General features: G+C 39.8%; 1 protein-coding gene across 6 annotated transcripts in view; it reads left to right on the forward strand.

Annotated features, from left to right (window-relative positions):
* Positions 1-16,302, forward strand: part of POLQ (DNA polymerase theta) — a 123,058-nt gene that overhangs the window by 85,394 nt on the left and 21,362 nt on the right. For 4 of the 6 annotated variants that reach the window (XM_024245112.3, XM_002813240.6, XM_054551423.2 and 1 more), the window contains 2 exons: positions 330-451; positions 7,710-7,894. In XM_024245112.3, coding sequence (XP_024100880.3) covers positions 330-451; positions 7,710-7,894 — 307 coding nt within the window. The remainder of the gene's footprint in view (positions 1-329; positions 452-7,709; positions 7,895-16,302) is intronic. The other 2 variants (XR_008523573.2, XM_054551424.2) reach the window with 1 other exon arrangement.

Genomic DNA, 16,302 nt, shown 5'->3' on the forward strand with positions numbered 1-16,302 from the left:
CCTCCACCTCCTGGGCTCGAGCAATCCTCCCACCTCAGCCTCATGAGTAGCTGGGACCACAGGCGTGTGCCACCATGCCTAGCTAATTTTTGTAGAGACAAGGGTCTCACTTTGTTGCCCTAACTAGACCTGAACTCCTGGGCTCAAGCAATCTACTCGCCTCGGCTTCCCAAAGTGCTGGTATTACAGGTGTGAGCTACCACACCCAGCCCTCAATAAGGTTTTTATTAAGTTTTTTAGACGGAAATACTGATGTTACTGAAAATCAGACCTTTTTCATATATTTGAGACTGCTGCATGTCTAACTGATGATGTTGTTTGCACCACAGAGGAAAATATAAGAAGGGTTGCAGCCTGAACCCTAGATGCCAGGCACAGATGGAGGAGAGAGCTGCAGACAGAGGAATGCCATTTTCAATTAGCATGCGACATGCCTTTGTGCCTTTCCCAGGTAAGGTGGCTGATAGCTTTGAAGCTTCTCATTGCTGTGAGAATGTTTTTCAAAGCATGGATAAATCCTGAAATATGAGTGAGACTTAGAGCATGCATTGGTCCTTCCATCTTTCTGTCTACGGTGGAGCCTGCCTTTCTCCTTTGTCGTGCCAGGTTTATAGCAGTCATCGTCTCCATGATCTGCTCTGTGGGAAACTTTTATGGTGTGTGCTCAGCAGCAGCAGTCTGCTGAAACCACGTTTTCTAACGTCATTGTAAACTTCTTTGCAAAGTCCTGTTGGTTTTGTCAGTCTTCATCTTCTTTAACTTGTTTACAGCATTTGTCACTGTTAATCAACTCCTTCAATTTCTCTTCTCCCTTGACCTCTAAGGGCAGTTTTTCTCTCCTTCTAACTTGTTTGCTTTTATGTTTTTTCTCTCTTTTTCTGCACTGCTGCTTCCTATTGCATGGGGTGGCCCCTAAGGCTATTCTCATTCTGCCTGACCTCTCCTCAGTACTCTAGTCATAAATCTTTTGTTGTCAAGACATTTGGAAGTGATGATGTAACTTGCAGATCATCCCAACTGTTAGTATACATATTTGTTCTTTAATCTTTCACCAGCTGGCAAGTCCTAGTGAGCACAATTAACCATCTGAATTTACTTAAATTCCATCAGAAACTTATATGCCAATGGTGAATTCAGACCTATGATGACATGTCCTGCTTGGCAATTTTTAGTTTTACTTATGTCTAAACTATCAGCATACACAATTCTATCAAAGTTATCCAAGGGAGTCCCCAGAAGGTCTATGTGGTGTATGGTAATTTTGTTTGTTTGTTTTTTTTCCTTTTGAGATGGAGTTTCCCTCTTGTTGCCCAGGCTGGAGTGCAATGGCGCGATCTCGGCTCAGCGCAACCTCCGCCTCCCAGGTTCAAGTGATTCTCCTGCCTCAGCCTCCCGAGTAGCTGGGATTACAAGCATGGGCCACCACGCCTGGCTAATTTTGTATTTTTAGTAGAGACAGGGTTTCTCCATGTTGGTCAGGCTGGTCTCAAACTCCAAACTTCAGGTGATCCGCCTGCCTCAGCCTCCCAAAGTGCTGGGATTACAAGCGTGAGCCACTGTGCCTGGCTAAGGTGTATGGTAATTTCTTTCTTTCCTTTTTTTTTTTTTTTTTTGAGACAGAGTCTCACTCTCGCCCAGGCTGGAGTGCAACGAGTTTTCTTAAAACTCATGAATCAGTTTTTTTTTTTTCCTGCAGCTTCCTCACCCCTCTCAGTCTTCATAGAAATTCTGGAGTAGGAAAATGCGATTGATATACTGAATAGTACATTAGAGTCTCCTTGCTCTGGATTAGACTTTGGCTTAAGAGAATGTTGTGGCTGGTTTCATTTTTTTTATCCAGACCACTTAAATTTTCTCCATATTAGCAATAAGCCTGTTTTGCCTTCTTGTCATTTGTGTGTTCAGTGGAGTAACACTTGTAATTTCCTTCAAGAACTTTTCCTTTGCATTCACAACTTGGCTAACTGTATGGCACAAGAGGCCTAGCTTTCAACCTATCTCAACTTTTGACATGCCTTCCTCACTAAGCTTAATCATTTCTAGCTTTTTGGTTTAACATGAGAGAGATGCGACTTTCCCTTTCACTTGAACACTTAGAGGCCATTGCCATTGTAGGGTGATTAATTGGCCTAATTTTAATATTGTATCTCAGGGAATAGGGAGTTCTGAGAGAGAGGGGAGAAAGGTGGGGGAACAGCCAGTCAGTGGAGTAGTTAGAACACACACAAAATTGATCAATGAAGTTCACTCTTACATGAGTGTGGTTCATGGGTTGTAATAATAGTAATATCAAAGATCACCATAACAGATAATAATGAGAGGGTTTGAAATAATGTGAGCATCACTATTAATAAAATGTGCCAGAGTGAGCACATGCTGTTGGAAAAATGGTGCTGAAACACTTGCTCCACTCAGAGTTGCCAAAAACCTTTAATTTCTTTAAAAAAAAAAAAAAACTGCAATATCTGTGAGGCATAATAAAGTCCAATAAAGCAAGGTATGCTTGATTTTATAAAACTTACATTTTGAAAAAGTAGATCACATGCCCACGTTGTTTCAAACATACTCAAAAGTATTTCTTGCAAGGCATGGTGGCTCACACCTGTAATCCCAGCACTTTGGGAGGCCGAAGCAGGAAGATTGCTTGAGTCCAGGACTTCACGACCAGCCTGGGCAACGAAGGGGGACCCCATCTTTACAGAAAGTCAACAAATTAGCTAGGCATGGTGGTGCGCACCTGTAGTCCCAGCTACTCAGGAGGATGTGGTGGGAATATTATGTCACTTGAGCCCAAGAGGTCGGGGCTGCAGTGAGCCGTGATCATGCCACTGCACTCCAGCCTAGGTGAAAAAGCAAGACCCTATCTCAAAAAGAAAAAAAAATTTCCAGTAACTGAATTGAGTACCAGAAACTCATTTTTTAAAAAATTGCATCTGTATTGACAAAGCTGGTTCATGTTTTTTCAGAAGTATTAATTTGACTTTGAAGCAGAAACATCCATTACAAAACAATGTCTATACAAGTTAAGTAAATTTACTAATTCTTATGTTACTCATTATTACAAGTTGAGTATCCTTTATCTCAAATCCTTGGGACCAAAAGTATTTCAGATTTTGGAATATTTGCATATACATAATGTGATATCTTAGGGATGGGATCCAAGTCATAATGTGAAATTTATGTTTCATATACATCTTATAGACATAGCCTAAAGGTAATTTATACAATATTTTAAATTTTGTTCATGAAGCAAAGTTATAACTTTGACCTGTTACAAGAGGTCAGTTGTGGAACTTTCCATTTGTGGCATCATGTCAGTGCCCAGAACATTTTAGATTTTAGAACAGTTTGGATTTTGAATTTTCAGATTAGGGATGCTGTACCTATAGTATGTCAAATTCAAAGGAGTATTACTTAAATAAAAAAGCGACTCTAAATTCATCAACATCAGAGCATTTTTAAAAATTTTTAATATTTTCAGTTTATATAACGTTGATTGTAATTAAACTATACTGCATATTGATTTATGCTTGAAAAATGCATAAAATTATTATTATTATTATTGTTGTTATTGTTTTTGGTAGAGATGGGGGTCCCACTATGTTACCCAGGCTGGTCTGGAACTCCTGGGCTCAAGTGATCCTCCAGCCTTGGCTTCCCAAATTATTGGGATTACAGGTGTGAGCCACTGCACCCAGCCCATTATTAATTTGTTTTATGAAAAGTTTTCATTTCCAAATACATTCTCTTACCTGTCTAGCTAGGTCAGAAGTACGTTTTTCGCTTTCTTGGAGCCTCAAATATATGCTGTGTGATATCAGTCAAAAAACATAAATCACATTGTTCTTTTTGTCTTTGATTACTGAATACTTGGCAAATGTTCTTTTGTTTCAAGAAAATATTGAATTGGAGTACAGTTAATCTTTGTAGGACTCTCATGAATCAAACAATGAGCTTTGACAGAGTACACAAGATTGTTAAATTCATTGTTAGAAATTTTCAACAGTCCTTAAGCTGGTGATGACTGAGCATTTATACACATCTATATTAACTGTATTGTAACACTTTTGATGGTCTGATTTAGAAAACTAAACATAAATCTTTTTTATATATATAGTGGAATGAAGAAATAGGGAAACATCATTCTCCTGTTTAAAAATCTAAAAAAATAGAGGTTTTTAATGACAAAGCTAGAGCATTGTCTGTATGATGAAAACTAATTTTTTCATATCTACTTAAAATTCTTCTTTGACAAATGTAAAAGATTCTAAAATATCTGTGCCACTGGTTTGATTTTGTAAGCTAAGAATGGTGTTTTCTTTATAAATTTGGAAGTCCACTGAGACAAAGCCTATTCAGAATATTAATTAAGCAGTTTCTCTGTTATGGGACAATTTATCCAAAGCCAAAAAAGAAACACTTGCAATTTGATTGATCTATGATACTGTTAGGTTACCTGTAGAATCTATAGATAATTGTTTGGTGGTGTATTAGTCCGTTGTCATGCTGCTAATAAAGACCTACCTGAGACTGGGTAATTTATAAAGGAAGGAGGTTTGATGGACTCACAGTTCCACATTGCTGGGGAGGCCTCACAATCATGGTGGAAGATGAAGGAAAAGCAAAGGGACATCTTGACATCTTACATGGCGGCAGGCAAGAGCTTATGCAGGGGAACTCCCATTTATAAAACCATCAGATCTCGTGAGACTGACTCACTACCATGAGAACAGTATGGGGGAAACCACCCCCATGATTCAATTATCTTCACCTGGCCTCTTGACATGTGAGTTTTGTTACAATTCAAGGTGAGATTTGGATGGAGACATAGCCAGACCATATCAGGTGTGCTATTTGAAGATCTTTTGCTTTTCATAAAATGTGATTGATTCTTGTTATTCATGGTAGTTGCATTCTACAAAGCCACAAGGAACACTAAATTAAACAAATACTGAAGCATTGCTGCTAGTATGTGGACGTTATGGTTGCCACCTTGTTGAATCTTTGGATTTTGTAGTCTTCACTAATAGAATATAAAGTTTTCTTTTGTCAGACAATTTACTTTCACATCAGCTTGGTCATTTTGAGGCTTTTAAAGCTTTGCTAACAAATGTTTAGAGTAGCCTGCACTCTAGGGCTAGGTTATTCCTGTTCATAGGTGTGGCCTTTCTGGAGTCTACTTGGTGCTAAAGTTGTTTAACAAGATCTTTTCTCAGTCTTGTTTGTTACAGCTTGATCATTTCTCAGCATTCAAGAATATGTTGTTGAAGTAGTTGTTCAGCTGAAAGCTATGGAGTATTTGTTCTTCCTTTAGTAATATTTATTTCTTCAGTGTTTGTTCTTTGCCTGGTGCCCTGCACTTTTCTCCCTGCACAACTTAATATTTGGTCAAAAATCCAAGGGAATTCCTGTGCGTATTTCTGGTGCTCCTTTTGTGCACACCTTTTTTCTCTCCAAATTCCAGATGCCTCAAAGCCCCAAACTCTAGACTGTGTTTCCTTAGTTCAGAGACAGATACAGTGCTGTGCTTCAGCTCCCTTTCCCTGCTACAGATTCTGGAAAATGCCTCCATTCAGATCCCTGAGACCTTTGTGTGGCTCACCTCATTTTCTTCCCTTCTCAGTGATTATAGTTCTGCATGGCTTGTTGTCTAATATCTGAGAACCGTTTTTTTTTTTTTTTCCATATAATTTGTCCAATTTTATGGTTGTCTGTGGTAGGAAGTCCACCAAAGTTGTGGCCGTTTACAGTTTGAGTATCCCTTGTGTGAAATGCTTGAGACTAGAAGTGTTTTAGATTTTGATTTTATTTTTTGATTTTAGAATATTTACACTATATTTACCAATTGAACATTTCTAATCCAAAAATCCGTAATCTGAAATGCCCCAGTGAGCATGATGTTTGAACATCTCGTTGGTGCTCAAAAGTTTTGGATTTTGGAGCATATTGGATTTTGGAATTTCGGATTAGGGATGCTCAACCTGTATTTTAAATTAGTATTTATCTCTGTTTTTGAATAGGTTATTCATTAACATAGTTCAGAAATCAACATGATATAAAAGATGTGTGTTGGGAAGCTTTGCTTCCTTCCCTGTCATCTACACTATCCTTCCCAACTCTTATAGATTACTACATGTATGAGGCTTTTTATGTATTTTGACAGTATTTCTTTATGCAGATATAAGCAAATATGAGTATATAATCTTTTCTTTCCCTATTTTTATACAAAATTAGCATTCTGTATACACTGTTATGTACCTTGCTTTTTTCATGTAATGTTTCTTTTTCTTTTTTTGAGACGGAGTCTCACTCTGTCACCAGGCTGGAGTACAGTGGTACGATCTCAGTTCACTGCAACCTCCAGCTCCCTGGTTCAAGCAATTCTCCAGCCTCAGCCTCCTGAGTAGCCGGGATTACAGGCATGCACCACCACGCCCAGCTAATTTTTGTATGTTTAGTAGAGACAGAGTTTCACCATGTTGGCCAGGATGGTCTCGATCTCCTGACCTCATGATCCGCCTGCCTTGGACTCCCAAAGTGCTAGGATTACAGGCATGAGTCACTGTGCCTGGCTGTAATGTTTCTGTACCAGAGATTTGTGCTTATCAATAAGGACGTTTAAACAAAAACCAGTTTAAGGTATGTTCAGGTAGTCTGTGCAGCAATCTGTGGGCTTGTTTGCCGAGTCGTGTAGTAAAAACCTGTTTAATTTCGATAGATATTGTTGAATTGCCAACGAATGGGGAGGAGATTACCATTTTACTTCTCAGTAACAATGTACGAGTGTTTTTCTCCTCAGCCTTGTCACAGAGTGTTGTCCAACTTTTGTAATTTTTGCAATACAGGTGAAGAAAAATTGTTTCTTGCCATAGATTTTTCATTTCTCTTATGAAGTTGAGCATTCTTTATTATGTTTAAGGTTCTTTTGTTTTTAGTATGTCTGAGCTTCTTATTCATAGTTTGTCTTTTCCTCCACAAGTAACAACTCTTCTTACGAAATGGCAATGAGTCTTTTGTAAGATCAGTTGCAAATATTTTTCTAATTTTTCTTTGACCCTGCTTTTATTTTTTTAACTTTGTTTTTGTTTTGTCTTGCTTATCTAATCCACCCATTTCTAATCTATAGGTAAATTATTTTAATCCTTTTAATAACTTGCTCACCTGTTGACCACTTGATTTTTTCACTGAATGACTTTGTTATTGTCAAATCAGGGCATACATTTCTCTCCAGCCCACTTAACATTTGCACACATTGGACACCAGTTTTTTCATTAATTCATTCATTCAACAACCATTTGTTAAGGGCCTATTATCTACCAGCAACTGTGCAAGGTTTTCTGTAGAATGAAAAGGAAAATTAAGTTTCCTATTCTTAAGTACTCAGAGCAAAATAAGAGAGGCATGAAAGCACCATTTTGGATTATGTGCCAGGTGCTGTAGGAACACTGAGGAACGCACTTCACAGTGGGCAGATGTCAGGGTGGCTTTACCCATATTATATATTCTTGAAAGCTACATGGAAAAAAATGACCTAAGATACAGAGCCGAATTCCATCATATTAAGAGGAAGGTTTTAACTTTTGACATGTGATTTCAAAGTTCTAAGTTAGAACTAAATTTTTGTCATCCTGCTCAATTATATGATATAGAACTTGGATTGTGTGATATAGAACTTTGTACTAGCTTTTCTGAAATCACTTCTACTTCAGGTGGTTTAATACTGGCTGCTGACTACTCTCAGCTTGAACTGAGGATCTTGGCACATTTATCCCATGATCGTCGTCTCATTCAAGTGTTAAACACTGGAGCTGATGTTTTCAGGAGCATTGCAGCAGAATGGAAGATGATAGAGCCAGAGTCTGTTGGGGATGATCTGAGGCAGCAGGCAAAACAGGTGATTTTAGTGAACATGCTTAATATAAAGGAGAAGAATTTAGTGACTCAAAAAAAATTAAAAATGGTCTCAATTATTTGCAACTGAGAAACAGTTTCTCCAACTTTGGATCTTTCAAAGCACAGTTCATCTGAGCTTATCTCATGGTATTCATTATATTTTCTTTTGTGGAGGCAGTAGGAAGAACCAAAAAGACTGAGATCTGAGGCTACTTCGTGTCAGGAAAACCATATGCATTTAAAGCCATTATTTGGCTAGTCACAGTGCCTGGTACTCAGTAGATGTCATTGTGGTAGTGGTGGTCAGAGTGTGTGTGTTCGTACACACCCACATGTGTGCACATATGTGTACTTAAAAAACATCTTTCCAGGCCAGGCGTGGAAAGTGTAATCCCAGCACTCTGGGAGGCTGAGGTGGGTGGATCATGAGGTCAGGAGATCGAGACCATCCTGGCTAACACAGTGAAACCCCATCTCTACTAAAAATACAAAAACTTAGCCAGCTGTGGTGGTGGGCGCCTGTAGTCCCAGCTACTCGGGAGGCTGAGGCAGGAGAATGGCATGAACCCAGGAGGCGGAGCTTGCAGTGAGCTGAGATAGCACCACTGCACTCCAGCCTGGGTGACAGAGCGAGATGCTGTCTCAAAAAAAAAAAAAAAAAAAATCTTTCTAGTCTGTAAGTGTTCTGAGGTAAAGTTCCATATTTTCATTTTTATATTTTTTTATAGCATCAAGCCATAGTCCTTTGTATAGAAGGTGGTGTCTAAATGTTTGTTGAAAAAATATTGCTGACCTGTAGATTATAGTTAGTACCTGATAGCTTTTTAGCTCTTGGAGTTATTGGTTAGTTAATCCACCTATGAAACTTCATGCTGCCTTTGTAACTTTGAAATGGATCCATGTTAGTTTCTACTCTGGATAACTATTAGGCAAAGAGTAAGTCAGAGGCCACATTTATACCATTCCTTGGCCTGGGTTAACACTGATACTTTCTTACCACATGACCCGTGGGAAATCTGATGCCATTTGCAAGACAGTAGGATTGCTAGCTGAGGTAAATGCACACCACTGTACTCTGAGATCCTGCTGCTTTTGTTTCACATTTACACTTCTAGTTCCTCATAGCTGTAGTTTTTTTTTTTTTTTTGTGGAGAGGTGGGGTCTCAATTTGTTGCCCAGGCTGGTCTTGAACTCCCGGCCTCGAGTGATCCTCCCACCTTAGCCTCCCAAAGTGCTGAGATAGTAGGCATGAGCCACTGCACCCAGCCTCACAGCTGTACTTCTTGACTGGCTCATCAAGCATGGAACACTTTCTCTAACCACCTGTTTAGCACCAACACTTGTTTCTTCCACTATTTAAAAAGCCAGCTCTGTCCTCTGTCTATTTAATCCCCAGAGAGGTTCTGCATTTAGCAAGAATCAAACCCTAGGTAAAATAGATAATATTCCCATATTTAATTCTCATAACCCATGAGATAGCTATTATTATTACTATCACCATTTTATAGAGGAGGAAACTGAAGCACAGAAAGTAACTTGCTTAAGGTCATGCAGCTATAAGTGGTAGACCAAGAATAAATTCAGAATGCCAGAACTTGGGCACCCGACTTCCTATCCAACACACTTATCCGCTGGAGACAACTGCTTCTATTTAACAGACTCCTGCATGATTTAATAGTGTTTATGCTATACCAGTTTTTGTTTGTGTCACCATGCACTGAACCACCTAATCCCTGAGCCTTGCTGAGATCTCAGACAGCACTAAGCAACATGAGTTAAAAAAAAAAAAACAACAGGAGTAACAACAAAACAAAATGTGAAAAAGAAAAAAAGGAAAGGAAAAAAGCATTAAAAACTTGCTGGTGGGGGCGGTTCCAAGATGGCCGAATAGGAACAGCTCCAGTCTACAGTTCCCAGCGTAAGCAAAGCAGAAGACAGGTGATTTCTGCATTTCCAACTGAGGTACCAGGTTCATCTCACTGGGGCTTATTGGACAGTGGGTGCAGGACAGCGGGTGCAGCCCACTGAGCATGAGCCGAAGCAGGGCGAGGCATCGCCTCACCTGGGAAGCACAAGGGGTCAAGGAATTCCCTTTCCTAGCCAAGGGAAGCTGTGACAGATGGCACCTGGAAAATCGGGTCACTCCCATCCTAATACTGTGCTTTTCCAAGGGTCTTAGCAAACGGCACATCAAGAGATTATATCCTGTGCATGGCTCAGAGGGTACCATGCCCACGGAGCCTCGCTGATTGCTAGCACAGCAGTCTGAGATCGAACTGCAAGGCGGCAGTGAGGCTGGGGGAGGGGCGCCCGCCAGTGCTGAGGCTTGAGTAGGTAAACAAAGAGGCCAGGAAGCTTGAACTGGGTGGAGCCCACCGCAGCTCAAGGAGGCCTGCCTGCCTCTGTAGACTCCACCTCTGGGGGCAGGACATAGCCAAACAAAAGGCAGCAGAAACCTCTGCAGACTTAAATGTCCCTGTCGGACAGCTTTGAAGAGAGTAGTGGTTCTCCCCACATGGAGTTTGAGATTTGAGAACGGACAGACTGCCTCCTCAAGTGGGTCCCTGACCCCCGAGTAGCCTAACTGGGAGGCACCCCCCAAGTAGGGGCAGGCTGACACCTCACATGGCCAGTTACCCCTCTGAGACAAAGCTTCCAGAGGAGTGATCAGGCAGCAACATTTGCTATTCAGCAATATTCACTGTTCTGCAGCTTCTGCTGCTGATCCCGAGGCAAACAGGGTCTGGAGTGGACCTCCAGCAAACTCCAACAGACCTGCAGCTGAGGGCCCTGACTGTTACAAGGAAAACTAACAAACAGAAAGGACATCCACACCAAAACCCCATCTGTACGTCACCATCATCAAAGACCAAAGGTAGATAAAACCACAAAGATGGGGAAAAAACAGAGCAGAAAAGCTGAAAATTCTAAACATCAGAGTGCCTCTCCCCTCCAAAGGAACTCAGCTCCTCGCCAGCAATGGAACAAAGCTGGACAGAGAATGACTTTGATGAGTTGAGAGAAGAAGGCTTCAGACAATCAAACTTCTCCAAGCTAAAGGAGGAAGTTCGAACCCATTGCAAAGAAGCTAAAAACCTTGAAAAAAGATTAGACAAATGGCTAACTAGAATAACCAGTGTAGAGAAGTCCTTAAATGACCTGATGAAGCTGAAAACCATGGCACGAGAACTACGTGATGAATGCACAAGCTTCAGTAGCCAATTCGATCAACTGGAAGAAAGGTTATTAGTGATTGAAGATCAAATGAATGAAATGAAGCAAGAAGAGAAGTTTAGAGAAAAAAAATAAAAAGAACAAAGCCTCCAAGAAATACGGGACTATGTGAAGACCAAATCTACATCTGATTGGTGTACCTGAAAGTGACGGGGAGAATGGAACCAAGTTGGAAAACACTCTGCAGAATATTATCCAGGAGAACTTCCCCAATCTAGCAAGGCAGGCCAACATTCAAATTCAGGAAATCCAGAGAACACCACAAAGATACTCCTCGAGAAGAGCAACTCCAAGACACATAATTGTCAGATTCACCAAAGTTGAAATGAAGGAAAAAATGTTAAGGGCAGCCAGAGAGAAAGGTCGGGTTACCCACAAAGGGAAGCCCATCAGACTAACAGCTGATCTCTTGGCAGAAACTCTACAAGCCAGAAGAGAGTGGGGGCCAATATTCAACATTCTTAAAGGAAAGAATTTTCACCCCAGAATTTCATATCAAGCCAAACTAAGCTTCATAAGTGAAGGAGAAATAAAATCCTTAACAGACAAGCAAATGCTGAGAGATTTTGTCACCACCAGGCCTGCCCTAAAAGAGCTCCTGAAGGAAGCACTAAACATGGAAAGGAACAACCTGTACCAGCCACTGCAAAATCATGCCAAATTGTAAAGACCATCGAGGCTAGGAAGAAACTGCATCAACTAATGAGCAAAATAACCAGCTAAGATTATAATAACAGGATCAAATTCACACATAATAATATTAACCTTAAATGTAAATGGGCTAAATGCTCCAGTTAGAAGACACAGACTGGCAAATTGGATAAAGAGTCAAGACCCATCAGTGTGCTGTATTCAGGAGACGCATCTCACGTGCAGAGACACACATAGGCTCAAAATAAAGGGATGGAGGAAGATCTACCAAGCAAATGGAAAACAAAAAAAGGCAGGGGTTGCAATCCTAGTCTCTGATAAAACAGACTTTAAACCAACAAAGATCAAAAGAGACAAAGAAGGCCATTACATAATGGTGAAGGGATCAATTCAACAAGAAGAGCTAACTATCCTAAATATATATGCACCCAATACAGGAGCACCCAGATTCATAAAGCAAGTCCTGAGTGACCTACACAGAGACTTAGACTCCCACACAATAATAAAAGGAGATTTTAACACCCCACTGTCAACATTAGACAGACCAATGAGACAGAAAGTTAACAAGGATATCCAGGAATTGAACTCAGCTCTGCACCAAGCGGACCTAATAGACATCTACAGAACTCTCTACCCCAGATCAACAAAATATACATTCTTCTCAGCATCACATGGCACTTATTCCAAAATTGACCACATAGTTGGAAGTAAAGCACCCCTCAGCAAATGTAAAAGAACAGAAATTATAACAAACTGTCTCTCAGGCAACAGTGCAATCAAACTAGAACTCAGGATTAAGAAACTCACTCAAAACCGCTCAACTACATGGAAACTGAACAACTTGCTCCTGAATGGCTACTGGGTACATAACAAAATGCAGGCAGAAATAAAGATGTTCTTTGAAACCAATGAGAACAAAGACACAACATACCAGAATCTCTGGGACACATTTAAAGCAGTGTGTAGAAGGAAATGTGTAGCACTAAATGCCCACAAGAGAAAGCAGGAAAGATCTAAAACTGACACCCTAACATCACAATTAAAAGAACTAGAGAAGCAAGAGCAAACATTCAAAAGCTAGTAGAAGGCAAGAAATAACTAAGATCAGAGCAGAACTGAAGGAGATAGAGACACAAAAAAACCCTTCAAAAAATCAGTGAATCCAGGAGCTGGTTTTTGGAAAAGATCAACAAAATTGATAGACCACTAGCAAGACTAATAAAGAAGAACAGAGAGAAGAATCAAACAGATGCAACAAAAAGTGATAAAGGAGATATCACCATCTATCTCACAGAAATACAAACTACCATCAGAGAATACCATAAACACCTCTATGCAAATAAACTAGAAAATCTAGAAGAAATGGATAAATTCCTGGACACATACACCCTCCCAAGACTAAACCAGGAAGAAGTTGAATCTCTGAATAGACCAATAACAGGCTCTGAAATTGAGGCAATAATTAATAGCCTACCAACCAAAAAAAGTCCAGGACCACATGGATTCACAGCCTAATTCTACCAGAGGTGCAAGGAGGAGCTGGTACCATTCCTTCTGAAACTATTCCAATCAATAGAAAAAGAGGGAATCCTCCCTAACTCATTTTATGAGGCCAGCATCATCCTGATACCAAAGCCTGGCAGAGACACAACAAAAAAAGAGAATTTTAGACCAATATCCCTGATGAACATCGATGAAAAAATCCTCAATAAAATACTGGCAAACCGAATCCGGCAGCACCTCAAAAAGCTTATCCGTCATGATCAAGTGGGCTTCATCCCTGGGATGCAAGGCTGGTTCAACATATGCAAATCAATAAACATAATCCAGCATATAAACAGAATCAGAGACAAAAACCACATGATTATCTCAATAGATGAAGAAAAGGCCTTTGACAAAATTCAACAGCCCTTCATGCTAAAAACCCTCAATAAATAGGTATTGATGGGATGTATCTCAAAATAATAAGAGCTATTTGTGACAAACCCACAGCCAATATCATACTGAATGGGCAAAAACTGGAAGCATTCCCTTTGAAAACTGGCACAAGACAGCGATGCCCTCTCTCACCACTCCTATTCAACATAGTGTTGGAAGTTCTGGCCAGAGCAATCAGGCAGGAGAAAGAAATAAAGGGTATTCAATTAGGAAAAGAGGAAGTCAAATTGTCCCTGTTTGCAGATGACATGATTGTATATCTAGAAAACCCCATCGTCTCAGCCCAAAATCTCCTTAAGCTGATAAGCGACTTCAGCAATGTCTCAGGATACAAAATCAATGTGCAAAAATCACAGCATTCCTATACACCAGTAACAGACAAACAGAGAGCCAAATCGTGAGTGAACTCCCATTCACAATTCCTTCAAAGACAATAAAATACCTAGGAATCCAACTTACAAGGGATGTGAAGGACCTCTTCAAGGAGAACTACAAGCCACTGCTCAAAGAAAGGAGGACACAAACAAATGCAAGAATAGTCCATGCTCATGGATAGGAAGAATCAATATCGTGAAAATGGCCATACTGCCCAAGGTAATTTATAAATTCAATGCCATCCCCATCAAGCTACCAATGACTTTCTTCACAGAATTGGAAAAAACTACTTTAAAGTTCATATGAAACCAAAAAAGAGCCCGCATTGCCAAGTCAATCCTAAGCCAAGAGAACAAAGCTGGAGGCATCACGCTACCTGACTTCAAACTATACTACAAGGCTACAGTAACCAAAACAGCGTGGTACTGATACCAAGACAGAGATATAGACCAATGGAACAGAACAGAGCCCTCAGAAATAATACCACAGCTGATCTGATGATCTACAACCATCTGATCTTTGATAAACCTGACAAAAACAATCAATGGGGAAAGGATTCCCTATTTAATAAATGATGCTGGCAAAACTGGCTAGTCATATGTAGAAAGCTGAAACTGGATCCCTTCCTTACACCTTATACAAAAATTAATTCAAGATGGATTAAAGACTTAAATGTTAGACCTAAAACCATAAAAACCCTAGAGGAAAACCTAGGCAATATCATTCAGGACGTAGGCATGGGCAAGGACTTCATGTCTAAAACACCAAAAGCAATGGCAACAAAAGGCAAAATTGACAAATGGGATCTAATTAAACTCAAGAGCTTCTGCACAGCAAAATAAACTACCATCAGAGTGAATAGGCAACCTACAGAATGGGAGAAAATTTTTGCAATCTACTCATCTGACAAAGGGCTAATATCCAGAATCTACAAGGAACTCAAACAAATTTACAAGGAAAAAACAAACAACCCTATCAAAAAGTGGGCAAAGGATATGAACAGACACTTCTCAAAAGAAGACATTTATGCACCCAACAGACACATGAAAAAATGCTCGTCATCACTGGCCATCAGAGAAATCCAAATCAAAACCGCAAGGAGATACCATCTCACACCAGTTAGAATGGCGATCAGTAAAAAGTCAGGAAACAACAGGTGCTGGAGAGGATGTGGAGAAATAGGAACACTTTTACACTGTTGGTGGCACTGTAAACCAGTTCAACCATTGTGGAAGACAGTGTGGCGATTCCTCAGGGATCTAGAACTAGAAATACCATTTGACCCAGCCATCCCATTACTGGTATATACCCAAAGGATTATAAATCATGCTGCTATAAAGGCACATGCACACGTGTGTTTATTGTGGCACTGTTCACAATAGCAAAGACTTGGAACCAACCCAAATGCCCATCAATGATAGACTGGATTAAGAAAATGTGGCCCATATACACCATGGAATACTATGCAGCTGTAATGAGTTCATGTCCTTTGTAGGGACATGGATGAAACTGGAAACCATCATTCTGAGCAAACTATCACAAGGACAAAAAACCAAACACCGCATGTTCTCACTCATAGGTGGGAATTGAATAATGAGAACACTTGGAGACAGGGCAGGGAACATCACACACCAGGGCCCGTTGTGGGGTTGGGGGAGAGGGGAGCGATAGCATTAGGAGATACACCTGATATAAATGTCAAGTTAATATAAATGTCATGTTGGTGCAGCACACCAACATGGCAAGTGTATACATATGTAATAAACCTGCACATTGTGCACATGTACCCTAGAACTTAAAGTATAATTAACAAATAATAATAAAAAAGTGAAAAAATAAAAAATAAAATAAAAAATTTGGGGATGGTGGTAGACTTTAGTTAGCTTATCATGTTGAAAGTTTTTTTGGAATTCTGACAATCATGCAAGTTATCTTTTTAGATTTTATTTAATGATATACAGAGCTTGCTTTATGTCAGTTTCCTACAGTTATAAGTAATAACTCATTTAAACCTAACAATCCCATGATGTAGATATTACTGTCTTCATTTTGTAGATGAAGAAATTAAGATACAAATTGGTTAAGTGACTTGTGCAAGATTATAATTTTGTGATTGATAGAGCTAGGCTTTGAACGCCAGCCATCCTTATGATTAAATCAGACTTTCTTTAATTGCCTATTTAGATCATTTCCCTTCACTACTCCCGAAAT

The sequence above is a fragment of the Pongo abelii genome, chromosome 2, assembly GCF_028885655.2.
Source record: "Pongo abelii isolate AG06213 chromosome 2, NHGRI_mPonAbe1-v2.0_pri, whole genome shotgun sequence".
NCBI classification, from domain to species: domain Eukaryota; kingdom Metazoa; phylum Chordata; class Mammalia; order Primates; family Hominidae; genus Pongo; species Pongo abelii.